The 21,214-nt window shown below is 42.9% G+C and overlaps 1 protein-coding gene across 1 annotated transcript in view; it reads left to right on the forward strand.

Moving 5' to 3' along the window:
- Positions 1–21,214, forward strand: part of LOC126153857 (uncharacterized) — a 1,728,205-nt gene that overhangs the window by 542,216 nt on the left and 1,164,775 nt on the right. The window contains exon 19 of the mRNA XM_049916098.1: positions 7,151–7,434. Within this exon, the coding sequence (XP_049772055.1) occupies positions 7,151–7,434 (284 nt within the window). The remainder of the gene's footprint in view (positions 1–7,150; positions 7,435–21,214) is intronic.

The raw sequence follows: 21,214 nt of genomic DNA on the forward strand, positions 1-21,214 counted from the left end.
AGTTTTTGAATTTTTTGACGGACGCTGTATCGACTACTCTGCTAGAATAGAATTATATCAATAATTCATTTTGTGTAAGATAAAATATTTGCCAGTTCCTTTAGCAGTTTCACACTGGAAACGAGACGCACCAATTTATCGGCCAACCAACCGACCGACCGATTTCGTTGCAGCCTACACATGTCCCGACCGACTTTGCTCTGCAATTTGTGGGTCCTCTTCCTCTTTGTAGTCTTTGGTGGGTGCTAAATTTTAGTTTATTAAGATGGCTGAAGATGATGTCTTCGATCCCTTGGGTTGTGTTCAGTTAATTTTAATTTTAATTGGGAGGACGAGTCACAAACTAAGTTAAAATCTCTTGAAACAGTAATAGCGGAATTAACTTAGCTTGACGACGTCTTAAATTGTTTATTCATAAGCCCTGTTACTAAGCAAGTTCAGTCTAATTCGATGAACAAACACTATTTGCTTTTAGTTAGAATTAATTTCAGGCACTCAGAATTGGTGCCTTATACTCGTCTTAATTACGTTTCCACGTCGGATTACACGCTGAAAGTCAGAGAGGTTGGCCGGCCGGTGTGGCCGAGCGGTTGTAGGGACTTCAGTCTGGAACCGCGTGACCGCTACGGTCGCAGGTTCGAATGCTGCCTCGGGCATGGATTTGTGTGATGTCCTTAGGTTAGTTAGGTTTAAGTAGTTCTAAGTTCTAGGGGACTGATGATCTCAGATGTTAAGTCCCATAGTGCTCAGAGCCATTTGAACCATCAGAGAGGTTGCTGCAGTGTAGTCCGTAAATTCTTCAAATAATTGACAGTCAGCCGATCGCTCTGTGCTGCGATCGGAAGTTGACGATTTCATGAAAATTGTTTAACTGCTGTTGGATTGAGACTGACTTCAAAATTATAGTAAGTGCAGTCTAGTATTTTTAAACCAATCTGCCTCATATGTAAAATCGTAACACTTCAATAACTGCACATATTAAAATCCATAAATAACGATGCTGAACCAGAGATTACTTTTGATTCTGTTTTATTCGTCACTCGTACGAAACAAAACTTTCACAAATAACACTTTTCAACAACAACGAACAAAAATGTAACCGAGATTCTAACTGAGAGAGAGCTAACAGAACACAAGAAGATATTGCTACTGTCTAAAATACACACTACTAAAAACGAAACAACGTACAATGTAACACCTACTTGTTATTCTGAACCCTTTAGCTTCCTTAAAAAATCTAAATTATTTTATTATATTAGTAAACTTACAAGTTTCAAACAAAAATTGGCATAATAACTCACCTAAATAAATCAAATTATATAAAAATAAATATTTCAATTATTGCTATCGCAAGTCCATTTAGAGATTTATTACCTCTACCTTGCCATGATCCATCTAAAGCAACAGTTAAATCTCTACAATTCCCGTTATCTGTCACAACTTCTTCAACTGCTTTCTTCATTGTTGCTTGAGCAATATCTTCAGCATAAGATCCTACCAATTCATTATAAAATCCAAACTTGTTTGGGGGTTTTGGCAAGTTCATAATTCCACGTAACATTGTCCCTGCAGCACTGCCCATGCCAATGCAACGCAAACCATACACTAGCCTAACGTTTATATCATACACCTACTTCCCACTATTACCACTACGAGGAATACTGTTAGAATTAGAAAACAAAACTTCTGAGCACATTTGTTACACTTCAATAACATTTTACATGTCAATCCAATGTGTGACGTTATTTTCAATTCCAGTCCTCTTTCTTTGCAAAGTTGGCATAATACGATAGGTTTCAAAATATTAGAGAGCAAGGAAATGTTAATTATTTCATTCACATCATTACTGTCACTTTCATAGTTTTCAAATTTTTCTTTGCTGTCGCAAAGTTTTTTGCGGGGAGAAGTTCTATCACATTCATTTGGAGTAGTCGGTCAAGCAGTCTGAGCAGCATCTCCCTTCGAAACAACGAAAGATTTTCTTCTTCCACTCATTGTGCCTTTTCTTAAACACTCGATTGCTGAAACGGGGCATATTGATATCCAAAAACCAAATACGTAAAACAGGTACGAGCAAAATTCGTCAAATACGCAGAATTGAACAGCTAAACAACACAAAGCAAACTCCACAAGTCAACACACACGGTATAGCGTTTATGTTTACCGATATGAACAGTCACTTGTCACAGAGATAAAGCCATACAACGTTGGAAAACAAAACACTCTAATTCCGCAAAGATAACCTGCTTGCAGTCAGCGAGCGGTACCGTCAGAGGTGACACACCAAGTCGCTGCAACCTTTTACGCGGCGCGTCAAATTTGCAGCGATAAAAAACACACTTAGAGTTCACTTTGAAGGGTGACACTTGATTTGTTTTATTCAGGACACTCCAAATAATTTTATAATGGAAAACGTTAATTTTGTCATTATCATCGTTCCGGCTCCCCTTTCACTGAGGACGACGCACAGGCCGGCCAGGTTGGCCGAGCGGTTCTAGGCGCTACAGGTTGGAACCGAGCGACCGCTACGGTCGCAGGTTCGAATCTTTCCTCGGGCATGGGTGTGTGTGATGTCCTTAGGTTAGTTAGGTTTAAGTAGTTCAAAGTTCTAGGGGGCTGATGACCTCAGAAGTTAAGTCTCATAGTGCTCAGAGCCATTTGAACCATTTTTGACGACGCACACACCCATGCCCGAGGGAGGACTCATACCTCCGACGTGGGGAGCCGCGCGGACCGTGACAAGACGCCTAAGACCACGCGGCTACCCTGAGCGGCTACTATTCTACGAAAGAGTGGCTTCAAATTACACCGTCGCAGTGACAACGGATAAACTTTCGCCGGGCGGTTGGCACGACATTGCTGCACCAGGGTCAATTTTGTGGACGAAGTATTGGTGAATGGCTGGTGAAGTGATGAGAATCGCCTGTCAGGTGGTCCTATTGGACCGATGTCCCGAGGAGAAAGTTCATCGGTCGCTTCGTCAATTTGTCTCCACACGTTTAATTTTTCGGTCGGTCGGTCGGTTGGTGAGTATGTAGGGGCCTTTCGAGTCCATCAGGAGAGCACAACAGGTTTCTCACCGGCAGAAGGCGGCAGGTAATCGGCATGAGGAGCACGTGGCTAATGCCGGCTACCCGCGAGGCAGCCAGCCGGGCGAAACTCGCCGCTTCGCGTCCAATTACGGCCGCGGCTTTGTGCGCAGAATCCTGCTGGCGCCGCCAGGCGCTCACTGCATTATGCCCCCAAATTATCCGCCAGCCGCCTACAACACAGTAATTACGGTCAGTGCGTTTCCACGGTGAGGGAGGCACCGTCTCGTCCGCCTTGTTGCTCCTCTGCGCCGTTTCTTGTTGCGCCCGCCGCTCGGCGGCTTTCTTGATCAGTGTACTGTATAAATTTGTAGTGAACTGAGTTACTACACTTTCAGCAAGCCAGTTACCCCGACAAAGGTGGAAAGCGTTACTTCGGATGCACTATATCGCTACAGGTCACTTCTAGTGTGCGATTCCAGTTCTTGGGTTTAAGCCACGGCTTCATGTGTGACGAGGTGAATTTACGTTGCGAAGAAGCCTGTTATTAAATGTTGCCTGTGTTTGTCTTAGTAGCTGACAAACTATGGAGTTAATTCCGAATACGTCGCGATTTTCGAGAGAATGGCTAGACAGGAAATTAAGATAAAAAATGTGTGCGGAATTTTATGGGACTTAACTGCTAAGGTCATCAGTCGCTAAGCTTACACACTATTTAACCTAAATTACCCTAAGGATAAACACACACACTCGTACCCGAGACAGGACTCGAACCTCCGTCAGGATCAGCCGCACAGTCCATGACTGCAGCGCCCTAGACCGCTCGGATAATTCCCGCGCGGCTGGAAATTAAGAGTACAGCTTAAATCGCTGTGATGAAACGAGTAGCATTTCTCACAAATATTTGGCTGGTTTTTTTCCAAACTAGTACTATTTCTTTTGCGATTTATATTTTTGGTATCGCTCCGTGGACTTGAGGTATACACCTGAGCTCATCATCGTTTTCCAACTCCAGTAACCCAGGTGTGGTGATACTTGTGCTATATAGCTCAATTCAAGTTGTCGAGTCCACATTTCGTTACGTTACCTTAATTTTCGTTACGTATGCAATGCAATTTCTTTTAGGACTTATGTTTTTTGGTATCGCTCTGTCTACTTGACCGTTATAGGTCAGTTCAAGTTCTCGAATCCACGTTTCATTATTTTTCGTTAAAGTTAGCTACGTTTTGCTCTAGTGCGGCTCCCCCGGTCGGAGGTTTGAGTCCTCCCTCGCGTATGGGTGTGTGTGTTGTCCTTAGCTTACGTTAGTTTAAGTTAGATTAAGTAGTGTGTAAGCTTAGTGGCCGATGACCTCAGCAAGTAGGTCCCATAGGAACTTACCACAAATTTTTACATTTTGCTCCTGTCTCTGTTGCGTTTCCTGTATTTTACTGTTATCTTGATTCTGAGTTTGCTAAGTTGTACGTTAGTTTCTCTTCCCCCAGAACCCCATTTTTTTCAGTCGTACTGTTATTTTCGATGTTTACTATTAAGAATTCTCGTGATCCTCTAATACGAGTATTTGCCGGTATTTTGAAACCTTGTGTGTGTTGCAACTTTGGGTCACTGTTCACTAGCCATAATTTATCTGACCTCCATGTATCAGCCTTTACGGAGATGTTTATCACATAACGGATATTAAATAATAAAACTTTCATTGCACTCATAACTGATGTCCATCAATCATCAACATCAGTATGACGTGCGACCACCACTGACACGAATACATCCGTGTATTCGTCAAGGAATGGAAACTAATAACCTCCAAATACCATCTTCTGGAATTAACTGCCGTACCTCAAACACATGCCATATCAGTTCATCAAGACTGCGGGCTGCAGCTTGGTATGAAAGTAGACATCTTTACATCACATCCCAGACATTACATATGTGTTACAAATCACGGGAGCAGCTAGCCCAGTCAACTATACATACATTCAAAGAGTTAGTAGCGTGAGCTGTAGCATTGGGTCTTGCAGTGTCCTGCTGGAATGTGCTATTTGATATTCTGACCGTGAAGGGTATGACAACAGGGTGTACCGTTATTGCTACAAAGTGACAAGTGCATTTATTTTCCCTTCAGCTTTTACCGTATCACCCCTGTTACATCCAAAATACCTAAAATACCAAACCAGGCCATAATTCCAAGAGTTGGAAAGGTATGGATATCGGAAATCGCTGCTTCCTATGACCTTTCATTAGGTCGTCTACGTCTACGTGTACGAAGTTCTGTCACCGTTTGAACCTCCGATAAAAGTCTCTTTGTTTTCGGAGCAGCTTTCTAACATGGCTGTCGAACCATGGTAGGTCTGCCCCATCCATCACAGTTTGTCTCCGTACAAAGCCGTTATGTTCTCTTAAATACTCATGTATTTCGAAATCAGCTTCTTGTCGCACTTACCGAACAGTTATATCTTCCTTCGTTTCTATACATACACCACTACTAGTTGATGCTTTAGAGGCAACTCCCTATTCTGCGCTCAATGAGTCGAAAAGATCAGGCTTGTTTGTAACCAGACTATCTAAGATGTTATCCTCATGAGTTGGTTCTCCGACTAACTACTCAAGATAATTTTCGGATAAAGCACTTAGAGCAATTTAGCACTGTAAACCATTTGTGTCTCTCAGCATTTATCTGATAATTTGAAATCTCCCACAAAGTCTACAACATGATATGGAAAATTAGTGCAAAACCTTCTCCACTTAAATGTTCAGCCATTACTGCTCCTGAGACAGGCTGTCCATGGAAGTGTCCGATTACATGTTTTAACACCCTTTAACATTTATGATCATCCATATTATTTCGCGCCCGTATTCTGTATTACCTCTCTATATACTATCGTGTTGCCTACGGTGACAAAAACGCGTCCTTCAGCGGCGTGCAGCCTATCTTTGCTATACACATTCCAGTCGAAATTTAGAGTTTCATTGTTATTAACATCTAGTTTCAGACAGCTTTGTATCTGTGTATGTAATTAATGGGGTTGATGTTCTTCCGTCTCTGAAACCAGAACATGAATTATTCAACCAGTGGAGCATCACTAAAAAAAACACACATGTGCATGCCGTACGTACACTGTTAACCTTGTAGCCGCTTCCTGCGCGTAGTGCTGCCCCACCTATTGAGTGAGGTCCTAGAATTCTCAACTCCACAGCGCAGATCGAAAAATCGGCTCCAAAGATCGTCAAAGAATCGTCGTGCATATTGATATCGATCTGGTCACCACGAACAGAAGCAGAACTCATCGCTGAAAACCATAGAATGCCAATAAATATCTAGTTACTCTTGCTCTACCATGAAAGTCTCTGTTGTCTGTGGTACGGTGCCAATGGTAAACGTCTAATACGACTCGAGATCTCAATCGAGCTTCCACTGATCTGTTCCCGACTGTTCGTAGCGTCACTCTAGCGCTGACCTGTGCTGATTTCAGCTGTTGTAATCCACTCGTCAGAGCCAATCGAACAAACCTACGATCATCTCGTAGTGTAATCCTTTTGAAACGATTTGTGCCTTCTCTTCTTCCCATACTATTGTCCTGAGTCCATAACGCCATGACTTGTTCTGAATCGGTTCCCTATCACACCAATCGTTCGACCTCTCTCCATACCGAAAGAAGGCGATAAGATACACTTGCCTGCTATGTTCCGATCTCCACCAGTAAAATTTCAATAAAGTTACACACCAAACAGTCAATATGTACTGATTCCATTCTTCATCTGTTAGAATGACTATTTTCTGTATTGAAAACAAGCTCGCATAACGATAACATTTTGATAACCACATCTCACGTGCTTGAAAATTCTGGTTAAGGCGTTCATGAACACTTCCGGTTTCCTTCAGTGTATTAGGTATCAGCTGTCTAGAAGGAAGTGCATAAACTTATGTACCACCTCTGCTTTGTGTAAATCCACTGACATTGGCTTAACGATAGTAAATTACTAACACAAATCTTCCTCGTGAGTCATTTTATATACTAGTGAACACCATATAAAATTCCCTAAACGTAGAAAAAAGTGACGTGGAACTTTAATAGTTGTGATAAAAAGCAGTCGGGATAGGGCCCTGTGTTTCGTTGCTGCAGACCGCTGTGGAGACGTACGGGGAGCGCTCGGCGGCAGCGACGCCTCCTGCTGTGACGTCACCGGAGAGCGCGCAGCAGCAGGTGGCGGAGGCGACGCAGCAGCTGAGCGGCGCGCTGTGCCTGCTGCTGCGCGTCTGCCTCAGCCTCATCCACGGCGTGCACGACCTGCAGTACACCGCCATGGTCACCATCAACAAGGCCATCGACGTCTGCGTCGTGCACCGCCTGGCGCACGTCAAGGTGCGCTCCGCGCGCGTCCTCCAGCACCCCTGCAAGCCGGCTAGGTGAGTCCTCTCTACTGCTTGTGCATGATGTACACAGAGGGCATTAACTCGCTTTAGGTAAAGATTCCACCATGATCCACAGAAAAATCGACAGTTCGTAGACAATTATTCCACACGTAGGTATTGTTAATGTAACTTACTAAAGGTAATAATACATACGGAGTGTTAAAAAGTAAGTACACAAAGTTTTAGTGTGTTCAGTGGAGACCGAGTTTCCAAGTGGCACATTGGCCTAAACTTAATATTAATGGACATATTATTTTGCAGTGTCACTATACTAAAACCTTTTTTTATAGGCTACCAGTTTTTAAATAAATTTAGTTTATAGAACAGAAGGCGTTGTCCAGATGCATGTTCGATTAAAAATTTGCTTTGTAGCCATTTTATGTTATTCGTAACTCATCAAACATTTTTATTGACACGTTTTTGACTCCTTTTACGCGCACACACACATAGCTGCACAACGGCAACGGTTCCACATAATAAAATTATAAACAGCCGCCAGCTGCAATGGATAAAGAATTCTTTACCTAGGTTTCGACAAATATAAATTTGTCTTCTTCAGAAGGTGGCAATTTTACATTAGTAAGGCCTAATGTGCCATCGCCGTTTTTACAAATGTCGGCATAGATCCATTTGTCAAAATTGAAATATAGCCCTAGAATTAGGGTTTGTCACGTAAATATAAATTAGTACATGGATCTTGCAGAGCTCACAACCGACTGAGTGTCAAACGTGACAAACCCTAATTCTAGGGCTATATTTCAATTTTGACAAATGGATCTATGCCGACATTTGTAAAAACGGCGATGGTACATTAGTCCTTACTAATGTAAAATTGCCACCTTCTGAAGAATACAAATTTATATATGTCGAAACCTAGGTAAATATAATTAATTTTGCCAGCTATGGACCGCATACAAGACTTATGGTGTTCCTTTTTCTTCCGTTCTTCCCTGTACTACTTCATTTTCTCGCCAACTGCTCGTCTCTGCTCATCTGTCCACACACTCTTGGGTCGAGGTTTCGGCTCATCTTCTTCGTAGTTTGCGTTTTCTATCAGCAGCCTGAAGTGATTCCTGTCACGTATTATTTCTTCTGTACCACCTACTTTGTTGGTGTCTTTCTTTACTGCTTCTATCCATCCCACAGTTTTTTTCAGCTTACTAACGTAATTAAAAATTTTCTTCCATTCTTTTTAAATGTCCATAAAATTTTAGCCGCTCTTCCTCATTGTATCTGTGATCTTTTCTGTATTTCTATATAAGTCTTAATTTCTCCTTTTCATCCACCTATTTTACTTATTTTTCTCAGGATCTAGAATTTTTCTAAGTATTTTTCTCTCTCTTTTTTTCTAGTTCTCTTAATTATATATATATTCTAGGATGACGGAAGTCATGAGATAGTGAAATGCGTACATACAGATAGCTGTAGTATCGCGTACACAAGGTATAAAAAGTAGAGCATTTGCAGAGATGTCATTTATGCACAGGTGATTATGGTGGCATGACGGGAATTAACAGATTTTGAACAGGGAATGATAGTTGGACCTAGACACATGGGACATTCCATTTAGGAAATCGTTAGGAAATTCAATATTCTGAGAGCTACAGTGTCAAGAGGGTGCCGAAAATACTAAATTTCAGGCATTATGTCTCACCACAGACAACACACTGGTCAAAGATCTTCAGTTAAGGACCGAGAACAGCGGTGTTTGCGTATAGTTGTCAGTGCTAACAGAGAAACAACACGCCATGAAATAACCACGGAAATCAATGTGGGACGTATGACAAACGTATCGATTAAGACAGTGCAGCTAAGTCTGGCGTTAAGGGGGTATGGCAGCAGAAGATCGACTCGAGTGCCTTTGCTAATAGCACGACCTCTCCTGGACTCGTGACCGTTTCAAAAATGGTTCAAATGGCTCTGAGCACTATGGGACTCAACATCTTAGGTCATAAGCCCCCTATGACTTAGAACTACTTAAACCTAACTAACCTAAGGACATCACACACACCCATGCCCGAGGCAGGATTCGAACCTGCGACCGTAGCAGTCCCGCGGTTCCGGACTGCAGCGCCAGAACCGCTAGACCACCGCGGCCGGCGTGTCCGTTTCGTTTGGACCCTAGACTACTGGAAAACCGTGATACTAACTGCCATAGTGCTCAGAGCCAGTTGAACCAGTTTTGAAATATGCAACAAACTTGTGCCAGACGTCACTTCGCCGCAATTTGGGAATCGAGTGTGAAAGTCATGTATGTCATCGATCCGTTTGACCGACTGCCTTACGAGCTAAACTGCTGGGGTGTTCGTGGAGAGAAATAGTGTCTAATGTTTACTCACGCCCACTTTCCACGGTATTTAGGCCGTTCTTCGACGTCCGACTCGTCAGTCGCCAAGACTCGGCACAACCAGGACCACCTCTGAAGATGTCCAACATAGCTTTGGACGAAACGTCAGGGATAGAAGAGTTCCATGGACCACGGCCATACAACCCGAAATAATCCTCGGCAGCTGAATACATTTTATGTATTTCATGACGGCTGTAGCCACAGCAGTGCCTGTTCCTTTGGACATTTTTTATTTATTCGTATGGCTAGGGCCCCCGTCGGGCAGACCGTTCTCCGGTTGCCGGTCTTTCAATTTGACGCCACTTCGGCGACCTGCAGTCGATGAGGATTATAGGATGATGATGAGGACGGCACGACACCCAGTCCCTGGGCGGAGAAAATTCCCCGACCCAGCCGGGAATCGAACACGGGCCCAGAGGATTGACAATCCGTCACGCTGACCATTTAGCTACCGGGGGCGGACCCTTTGGACATGCATGCATATCTGAAGAAAGTTAGCATTATACTTCTGAACAACAGGCACTGCAACGTCATTTTTATCCGCCGACACCGGGCAAGTGACTTTCAACTAAAATGTCTCCCCTGTATGGGAATATACAGGGGATAGGCAAAATAATGTGAACATTTGTACCTACTTGGGAATGTTTCATTAATGTTTGGTTGGACCCCCATTTGCCCGTAATACAGCTGAGATTCTGCTTGGAGTATTGGCATATAATGATTGTATAGTCTCTTCGATCAGAACCTCTTGTAACTCCAGTAGTGACGAGGGAGGCAGAAATCTGCTCCGGACTCTGCGCTCCAATACCGCTCACAAGGAGGGTGATGTTCAATTCCGGGGACTGTGATGGCCAGGGAAGACGCTGCAGTTCAGTTGCATCTCCTCATACCACGATTGTACTGTCCTGGCTGTGTGAATGGGTACATTATCGTCCTGAAGTAAGGCATCATTATGGGGAACAACATTTGAATCATTGAGTGCACCTGATCACCCTATAATGTTCACATAATCGTTGGCTGTAACACGGCCTTTGAGGAGTAATGATGGGACCAACAGAAAACCATCATATGGCTGCCAACCCCTTCACACTTCCACCTCTATTCTTAACCGTTGGCCGGCCGAAGTGGCCGTGCGGTTAAAGGCGCTGCAGTCTGGAACCGCAATACCGCTACGGTCGCAGGTTCGAATCCTGCCTCGGGCATGGATGTTTGTGATGTCCTTAGGTTAGTTAGGTTTAACTAGTTCTAAGTTCTAGGGGACTAATGACCTCAGCAGTTGAGTCCCATAGTGCTCAGAGCCATTTGAACCATCTTAACCGTTGGAATCAAGCAATTAGCATTGTAGGCTTCTTTTGGCGTTCTCCATATGTAAACCCGACCCGATATTGGAAATAACGGTGTGGCCGTGCCGTTCTAGGGGCTTCAGTCTGGAACCGCATGACCGCTACGGTCGCAGGTTCGAATCCTGCCTCGGGCATGGATGTTTGTGATGTCCTTAGGTTAGTTAGGTTTAAGTAGTTCTAAGTTCTAGGGGACTGATGACCATAGATGTTAAGTCCCATAGTGCTCAGAGCCATTTGAACAATTTTTTTGGAAATAACGAAAACATTGACTCTTCGGATTATTTTCACTGATCAGCCGTCCAAGATTTATGCCTCTGACACCATGTTTTATGCTTCTTTGCTTTGGTTGTCATCACTTATGGTTTCCATATAGCAGCACGTCCATGAATATTCGCTTTATGGAGTTCTCGGCGGACAGTATCGATAGATACGGGGTCTCGACGATGGCTATTGAGCTCTGCAGTCACTTTAGCCGCCGTATTTTTGTGTTGTCTGGACACAATTCTCTGGCAATCAGTTTTGATTTGCGCCCACTATTACGTTTACACGATGATCTCTTTCATGTCTTCGGACATACACGTCCGAAGTAGCGCTGCATTCTTCTGAACAAGATAGACACTGCATTCTCGTATTAAACCCTCATCTTCCTCCCCCCCCCCCCCTCTCTTCCTTGCTCCAAACCAGTTATTCTTAAGGCCATCAATCGTATTACAGTTGGAATTTTCTGAGGGAGTAACATGATCTATACAATAAAACGCTTTGGACATATCACAAAAGTAACAGGAAGGACGATTCCGATCTTTTTATACCGAAGTGCGTAAAAGATTGTGCTATTGTAAATTCCATTACTCATCCAGATAATATCGTAGCGGCGAAGAAACATGTTTCGGGGATGTCGTCGAGGGCCTTGCAGCGCTATTCCATCGTGAAGCGCCGGCTGCCGGAGACTCAATCTGTTTGCGGCCACAGGGGAACATAAACAGTTGTCGGCTGGAGTGCAAACAGTGTTGGCCGCGACAGCTTGTTTGCGCAGCCGCGGGAGCGGTGACCAAATTTACGCGCCCTCCAGATTCATATTGAAATGAGGCGCCGTTGCAGCACGGCGTTCGCTGTCGTCGCAGCCACGACAGGAATGGTAGCCACCGCAGCGTTTCCACTCATCCTGACCGTCACAGTCAGCGATTAATACTTCGCACCCAAACGGTTTTGTTATTCTCTTCCACTGTCACACCGTCAGGGAAGAGAGAAAATGCTCGAGACGTCTAACTCTGTTCAAATGGCTCAAATGACTAAGCACTATGGGACTTAACTTCTGAGTTCATCAGTCCCCTAGAACTTAGAACTAACCTAACTAACCTAAGGACATCACACACATCCATGTCCGAGGCAGGATTCGAACCTGCGACCGTAGCGGTGGCGCGGTTCCAGACTGTAGCGCCTAGAACCGTTCGGCCACCTCGGCCGGCTCTAACTCTGTAGTTCGTATTTAAATCAGTTCGCGTTTGACAGCTAATGGGCTAAACTGCTGACGTGGGAACTGCAACGGTAGGAGGCAGGTGTTGTCAGTTGTCAGTCTGTCGTCGCTCTCGGCACGTAAACATTCTCCTTGCCACTTCACTCGGTTAGAAAACTTTTTTGAATGCGAAAAACCACCTATTTCAAGAAAACACCTAATTCTGAATCTAATTTGTACGGCGAGCCGATTTTTGACACACTCACAAGGGAAATTCCCAATCGCAACCCCCTCAGATTTAATGGTAAAATGGCTCAGGGGATAGACCCTCAGAAGCTGAACACAAGTCCGTCCTCAAAACAGGAAGATGTGCAACATCGAATGAGTTGCGAGAATCACGGCGTATTGGTTGGGTGGTCACGGTGTGGGACGGCTCAGAGGGAGTTCCGTGTTCAAATCTCCCTCGTGCCTCAATTTCTCTTTCTTTTTTTTTCACAAAATTATGAAGTTTCCGTCTGGTCATTGACGTGTCTGTTGTCCTTCTCCAGTCTTCGCAATTGTTGTTCTCCACACAGGTTACAGAATAAGAGTCATGTGGTAAGAATATATTACCGTCACAAGAAAATGTGATGAATAGTGAGAGCATGCGAGATGCGAGAAATGAAAACAACAAATAAACGGGTGTGAACAATGTTACACAAAGGAATTCATGAGACAAAGCTTCCAATACAAAACGCAGGAGTCATAACATGTGATACTTGTGAAGAAGAAATAAGAGCTAGGTACGTCTGAAGGTCTCTTCCCTACAACTCGTTGTTGTAAACGCACTTTACACTGCGACTCAAATTTCAATACAGCGAACACACTCGTTAATGAATGTTCATAATTTTTTGAAAAAAAAATGTGGCAGGAGGGACATTTGAGCACAGATCTTTACCTTTGCAGTCCAAAACCGTGACAACGTAAACACGATGCCGGCGCTACTCAAATTTGCTCGATGTTGCACATCTTGAGCTTGAAATGTTCACTGTTCCGATTTTGCCTCTTTTTCACAGTTCGTTACACCTTCTTCCTGTTTTCATGCTTGATCTGTGTCTAGTGTTTGAGTGGCTATCCACTGGGCCATCTCGCCACTAAATCTGAGCGGGATGCGATGGGGTGTTTCACTTGTTAGAGGCACTATAGTTGCACGTACCCCATGTGAATTTCAGACGTTTTACACCACTCTGCCTCCCAAACCTACAGAACAGTTGGACATCTGCTGGCGACGATGGTCATTCAGGGTCGTTCACAACGGAATTTCATTCCTGAACACAATACGACGACATTCATCAACAGCAGCACGTGCTTTCCGTTAGAGATAACACTCCAAACTCAGCCGTTTGTGTTGTTGCGTTAATGGCAGCCTGCGCATGGACAGTAATTCCCTTGTCCGACTGCTGCTAGTATCCGACCAATGGAGGGGGACGACACAGTGTCTAGTAGGGAGTCCGTAACTTATTCAAATGGTTTAAATGGATCTGAGCACTATGGAACTTAACTGCTGAGGTCATCAGTCCCCTAGAACTTACAACTATTTAAACCTAACTATTCTAAGGACATCACACACATCCATGCCCGAGGCAGGAATCGAACCTGCGACCGTAGCGGTCGAGCGGTTACAAACTGTAGCGCCTAGAACCGCTCGGCCACACCGGCCGGCCGTAACTTCTTCTCGGATGGCAGGCGCAGATGTGAAAAGTTTACGATGTGCTTGCTGCACAATACGGGGATCCTGCCTTGTGGTAGACGCGGTCAACGGGAACCTTGGCGACGAGTATGCCTGTCCTCACTTCCCATGCTGTCCAACATCGGCCCACTGTCTACCCAGACGCCCCGCAAATCTGAATATTGCACGATTCGACCAGCTGGCTAACTGCTGACCCACAGTGAAGTCTCTTTGAAAATGTGCGATGTGTTGATAGCACAGGATCACGCGGAATCTACCTGCTGCTTACAGCGATCACTCAATATCTGACGCCGTTCACGCACCTTTTATACCCTATCAGGTCTGGTAACAACGCTAAACACGGGCTGTTATGCATTCTTCTGGCTGTTGAACCTATCACAGAAAAATGCATCTCTCATCATTAACATAGCCTTCAATGTGTACATGTACGAAATGACATTACATCCGCCTACGTCTTCTGGGTTGTTCAGCTCTTTTGTCAAGTAGTGCGTATATACACTACTGGCCATTAAAATTGCTACACCACGAAGATGACGTGCTACAGAGGCGAAATTTAACCGACAGGAAGAAGATGCTGTGATATGCAAATGATTAGCGTTTCAGAGCATTCACACAACGTTGGCGACAGTGGCGACACCTACAACGTGCTGACATGAGGAAAGTTTCCAACCGATTTCTCATACACAAACAGCAGTTGACCGGCGTTGCCTGGTGAAAAGTTGTTGTGATGCATCGTGTAAGGAGGAGAAATGCCTACCATCACGTTTCCGACTTTAATAAAGGTCGGATTGTAGCCTATCGCGATTGCGGTTTATCGTATCGCGACATTGCTGCTCGCGTTGGTCGAGGTCCAATGACTGTTAGCAGAATATGGAATCGGTGGGTTCAGGAGGGTAATAGGGAACGCCGTGCTGGATCCCAACGGCCTCGTATCACTAGCAGTCGAGATGACAGGCATCTTATCCGCAAGGCTGTAACGGATCGTGCAGCCACGTCTCGATCCCTGAATCAACAGATGGGGACGTTTGCAAGACAACAACCATCTGCACGAACAGTTCGACGACGTTTGCAGCAGCATGGACTGTCACCTCGGAGACCATGGCTGCGGTTACCCTTGACGCTGCATCACAGACAGGAGCGCCTGCGATGGTGTACTTAATGACGAACCTGGTTGCACGAATGGCAAAACGTCAGTTTTTCGGATGAATCCAGGTTCTGTTTACAGCATCATGATTGTCGCATCCGTGTTTGGCGACATCTCGGTGAACGCACATTGGAAGCGTATATTCGTCATCGCCATACTGGCGTATTACCCGGCGTGATGGTATGGGGTGCCATTGGTTACACGTCTCGGTCACCTCTTGTTCGCATTGACGGCACTTTGAACAGGGCACGTTACGTTTCAGATGTGTTATGACCCGTGGCTCTACCCTTCATTCGATCCCAGCGAAACCCTACGTTTCAGCAGGATAATGCACGACCGCTTGTTGCAGATCCTGTAGGGGCCTTTCTGGATACAGAAAATGTTCGACTGCTGCCCTGGTCAGCACATTCTCCAGATCTCTCACCAACTGAAAACGTCTGATCAATGGTGGCCGAGCAACTGGCTCGTCACAATACGCCAGTCACTACTATTGATGAACTGTGGTATCGTGTTGAAGCTGCATGGGCAGCTGTAGCTGTACACGTCATCCAATCTCTGTTTGACTCAATGCCCAGGCGTATCAAGGCCGTTATTACGGCCAGAGGTGGTTGTTGTGGTTGTTCTGGGTACTTCTTTCTCAGGATCAATGCACCCAAATTGCGTGAAAATGTAATCACATGTCGGTTCTAGTATAATATATTTGTCCAATGAATACACGTTTATCATCTGCATTTCTTCTTGGTGTAGCAATTTTAATGCCCAATGCGATTCGGAGCATGATTTGAAAAGTTTGAAGCTGTTTCGTAGCCGAATAAATTTCCACTATTTCAAAATGCCGTAACTCTGGCGCTTATTAAAATTGAATACATATGTTAACATGCTTCGAGGCACTAAAAAGATTTCGGTTTTTCTGTAGTAAACCCTTGTGTGATAGAGAAAGCCTCTCCTGAAGCGTCTGCCACTGGACTTCGTTGGGCGTCTCCCTAGTTTTGTAACAACGACCTCCTGATGACACGTGCACCACTTATGTGGTTCTTGCCTGCCTCTTCTTTCAACCCTAGTTGGTAAGGGTCCCAGACTCATGATCAATACTCAATAAATTGTTGAAGAAGTGATTTGTAAGCGTTTTCTTTCGTGGATGAATCACATTTCCTTAAGATTCTTCAAACGTACCTAAACCTTTCATCTGCTTCTTTTACAATTTGTTTTACGTACTCATTCTATACTGTACTGCAGAATTAAAGGATCATGTTTTTGAAACTCCTTCATTGTGTTCCAGTGCAACGCATAAGTTTGAAATTTACATTGTTAAAAAATTTACATTATTAAAAAATGATTGATGCAACTAATTAATCTCAGCCCCAACTACCGCATGCCTGTAGAAGCAATATGGGTCTACGCATTTCTTTTTTCATTCTTATATGCACGTCCTGTGTCCTGATTTCCATTTTTCATCTTTACTGAAAGTGTGTGGTCAAGCGTGAATGATTCGAATGCAGTAGCAGGCGAACCAGAGAAGTGGTGGGTTTCTTAATCTTCTACCAACCTAAACGGTGTCGGTGGAAGGCAGAGAGCAGGAAAAGGAGGACTTGGCTAAAGATGAGTAAAGCAAAACGTTTTCCTAGCAGAAGTTGGTCATGGGCCTCCCCCACCACCTCGGGCTGTTCGGAGAGAGCTCCGTGCGACGGTTACAGATTGAGTTGTTCTGAAGACAGGTGAGCGTCCACACGTTCCCTCAGAAAGTCTGTGTCGAACAGGGGACAAAAGGTATTTGAATCTGTTAATAATAATTTGTTAATCAGAACAATTTCTTCTCCTAGCCATTTTTTGAACTACCATTTAGGTTCTGGTTACAATTTTTGGTTCAGTTAATCAGTGTCATAATAGTGTGATTTCCGTTAGGCGCGACCATGAGGGCTATAGATTCAAAGCGCAGCCCAAGCCTTAAAAGTTACTGTCTGCCATTTTATTTTGTTTTTGCTGGACATTTTAAATTTTTACCGAGCGTACATTCGGCAAGATGAATCGATTTGATTCCAAACGCTTCACGCAAAGATATGCAGCCACCAAAATCCTGCGCGATGCCAGCCATGAGGTGCATACAATTCTTCCCACTAATAAATGCTGTCGACATTTTGTTTGACATGTGAATTAGTGCATGTGAATGTCTGTGATACAAACTTGAGCAGTGACCACGAGCTCCCCAGATTTTCCCACTCCACAGGACTCTACAGATTAAGGCCAACGTGGCTTGTTATTGTCGTATGATGAAGCGATAGGATCGTATATAAATGTACCAGGAATATTTTGTCCATCTATTGAATACAAAAATATTGCTGTTAACATGCGAAATATTAGTCAAAAATAAATATTTTATCATTTAAAGCTATTTCCGTGATCGTTAATTTATTTTCAATACATCTGAAAATAGTGTCGCATTTCTAGTATTGATGATTCCGCTCCTAAAATCCAAAGTGCTTGGCTCGAGTTTAGCTACCGCTACGTATCTTTCTCTGACTGCCCCATAGAATACGATTGCGTTATCCGTTACGACCTTAATAAATTCAATCAGTGAAGGAATTGTTCCTAAAATTTAGATGGGCCTAAATCTATTTCAAATAACGGGCAATACTATTCAGAGAAGGTTACGTCGCCAAAGAAAAATAAGAGCGAATGTGGACAGGATATGCCATCACAGCATGCTGGAACAAAAGAAATAATAATAATAATAATAATAATAATAATAGGGCCCCTGCCTAGGGTTACTATGTGAAACCCAGCCAACGGTCTCAATGGCGGAAGAGGAACAATTTCCCAACGGCAGAGAGAGCGGAAGAGCTAACTCCAGGGCTTACTACCTTGGTTTTAATTTCGGATTCGGGGCAACCCGATCCCCCAATTTATTATCCAACAATTATTGCAAAGCATGATGGGAACGTCGTCAAAGATAGACACTACTCCAAGAGGTAGACCGAATGGCAAATCCTCCGTTGTTCGTAGAAACAATGCAAAGGGGTCAAAGGATTTTGGAGGACCCCAACCAACATGTATGCAGCCCTCAACACTGAAATTTAAGAAAGCAACTATGTTTGCAACCCTAAATGTAAACTCTCTAATTAAAGTAGGAAAATTGAAATCATTGATTGAAAAGCTGAACCAGAAAGAAATTTTAATATGTGCATTGCAAGAAACAAGGTTTTTAGATGAAACTGCTTTAGATTTTGAAAACTATCGTTTATTTAAAGGAAAACCAGGTAAAATCTTAATGAAACAAATGCCATACCTGGGAACAGCATTTCTGGTACATCACTCAATTTTAGATTCAGTTACTAACTTCTACTCGAGTTCTGAGAGACTATCCATTCTTGAGATTAAATGTAAAAACAAAGGATACTCTATAATCAACTGCCATGCACCCATAAACCAGGACAACAAAAATAACCCGGAGAAAGTTGAAGAATTTTGGGAGATACTTGAAATGGAACTGGATAGATGCTCAAAGAAGAACATAAAAATGTTAGTAGGCGATTTTAACGCACAAATAGGAAGGGAGAAAAAATACCATGGAACAGTAGGCCTCTTCCCAGGTCACAAAAGAACTTCAAAAAATGGAGAAAGGCTTATAGAGGTATGTAGGCATTTCAACTTGAAAATAATGACAACACATTTCAAAAAGCTGAGCCGAAAAACTAAAACATGGAGATCACCAAATCCACTTCTCGGAGAGTTCCAAATTGACCATGCGGCTATCTCACTTCATTGTCAAGAAGAAATTCAAAACACTAAAGTGCTGAAAAGCCTTGATGTTGATTCAGACCACTATTTGACTACGATTAAATTCAGACCACTCCCATTTCGAAAAGAGAAGAAAACCTTTTACAAAATTCCAAAATATAACACAGAAACTTTAAAAAATGAAGAAATTAAACAACGGTTTCAAAGAGCATTGCACAAAGATAGCGATGGCATATCCACAATAAATAAGGAAGCGGGATGGGAGGAGATCAAAAACGAAATAGTTGAAATAGCAAAAGAAAATTGTCTCGTGAAAAGAGTAAGAAGACATCCATGGTGGGACAATGAATGTGATGAGAACCTGGAGAAGAGACAGAAATTGTGGCAGAAATGGAACTCCACAAAAGATCCTCAAGATCTTGACAATTTTAAAATCCAGAGAAGAGAAACAGCTAAGCTTTTCCGTAATAAAAAAAGAAGACAATTTCAGGATAACCTAGAACAGATTGAGGAAGACTTTAAAAGAAATAATTCTAGAGATTTCTACAAAACTTTTAGAAAACAGCTAACCAAATACCAATCCCCAAATTTATGTTTTAAAGATGAAGAGAACAAGCTAGGTTTGACAAACAAGACTAATTGTGAAATACTAGCAAAATATTTCGAGAATCTACTAAATTGTGAACCACCCAAAGATAAAATGAGTTTTGAAAACCACCGAAATACTAATACCGAGTCAAAACCTCCAGACGCTGAAGAAATAAAACACATAATACACAGTCTAAAAAACAATAAAGCCCCAGGTGAAGACTCCATAGTACCAGAAATCCTAAAAATAATGGATACCAACCTCCCACAAGTTTTGGAACATATGTTTAAGAAGATCTGGGACGAAGAAAGAATTCCTGAAGACTGGCAGTGTGCCCTGATACACCCACTACACAAAAAGGGGGATAAGATGAATGTTAATAATTATAGAGGGATCTCGCTACTACCAGGAGGATACAAAATTTTGTCAAGGAAATTACTTCAAATCGTGGAGCCAGTTCTGGATAAAAAAAATAGGTGAATATCAAGCAGGTTTTAGACAAGGTAGATCCTGTGTTGAACAAATATTTCACCTGAAAACACTAATTCGTTACAGAATCTCAAGAGGCCAGAGATTTGCAATAGTATTTGTAGATTTCAAAAAAGCATACGACTCGGTAGATAGAGAAACATTACTGAAAGTATTGGAAGAATTTGGGGTCGATAAGAAAACAATTCAAATTATCAAACAGACGCTAACAAACAGTAAGGCCAAAGTTAAATTTATGGGTGAAATTTCAAGGAAGTTCGAAATTAAAACAGGTGTTAGACAAGGTGATGGTTTATCCCCAATCCTCTTCAACTGCGTACTGGAAAAGATATTGAGAATATGGAAAGAAGAACTCAAAGGCACCAAGAATGACATCAGAATTGGAACAAAAAAAGAAAAAATAGAAGTGGACTGTTTAGCTTTTGCAGACGATCTGGCAATAATTACAGAAAACGAAGAAATAGCTCAGAACTACTTGGAGAAACTACAAGAAGTTTCGGCCAGAGCTGGACTGCAGATTTCATTTGAAAAAACCGTGTATATGTCTAATCATAGAAATAACAAGAAAAATCTTATTACTAAATACGGCAATATTAAGAGAGTAGAAAAATTTAAGTATTTAGGTGAAATAATTCAAGTGAATGGTTTAGACAAGAGTGCAAACCAGGCGAGAGCAAGGAAAATGGAATTTGCTTTTCAAAAAACCAAAGACATATATAACAAAAAAAACATTTCGATTCAAGCTAAATTAAGACATTATAAAACTGTCATTAGACCAGAATGCCTGTATGCATCGGAGTGCCTAACTCTTAACAAAAAGGGGGAAATAGAAAACATGGAAAAGAAAGAAAGGAAAATTTTGAGAAAAATATTAGGACCGAGAAAGATTGGGGAAGAGTACAAGCTAAAGAGTAATAAGGAAATATACAAAACTATTGAGAAAGT

Source organism: Schistocerca cancellata, chromosome 2, assembly GCF_023864275.1.
Source record: "Schistocerca cancellata isolate TAMUIC-IGC-003103 chromosome 2, iqSchCanc2.1, whole genome shotgun sequence".
Classification (NCBI taxonomy): domain Eukaryota; kingdom Metazoa; phylum Arthropoda; class Insecta; order Orthoptera; family Acrididae; genus Schistocerca; species Schistocerca cancellata.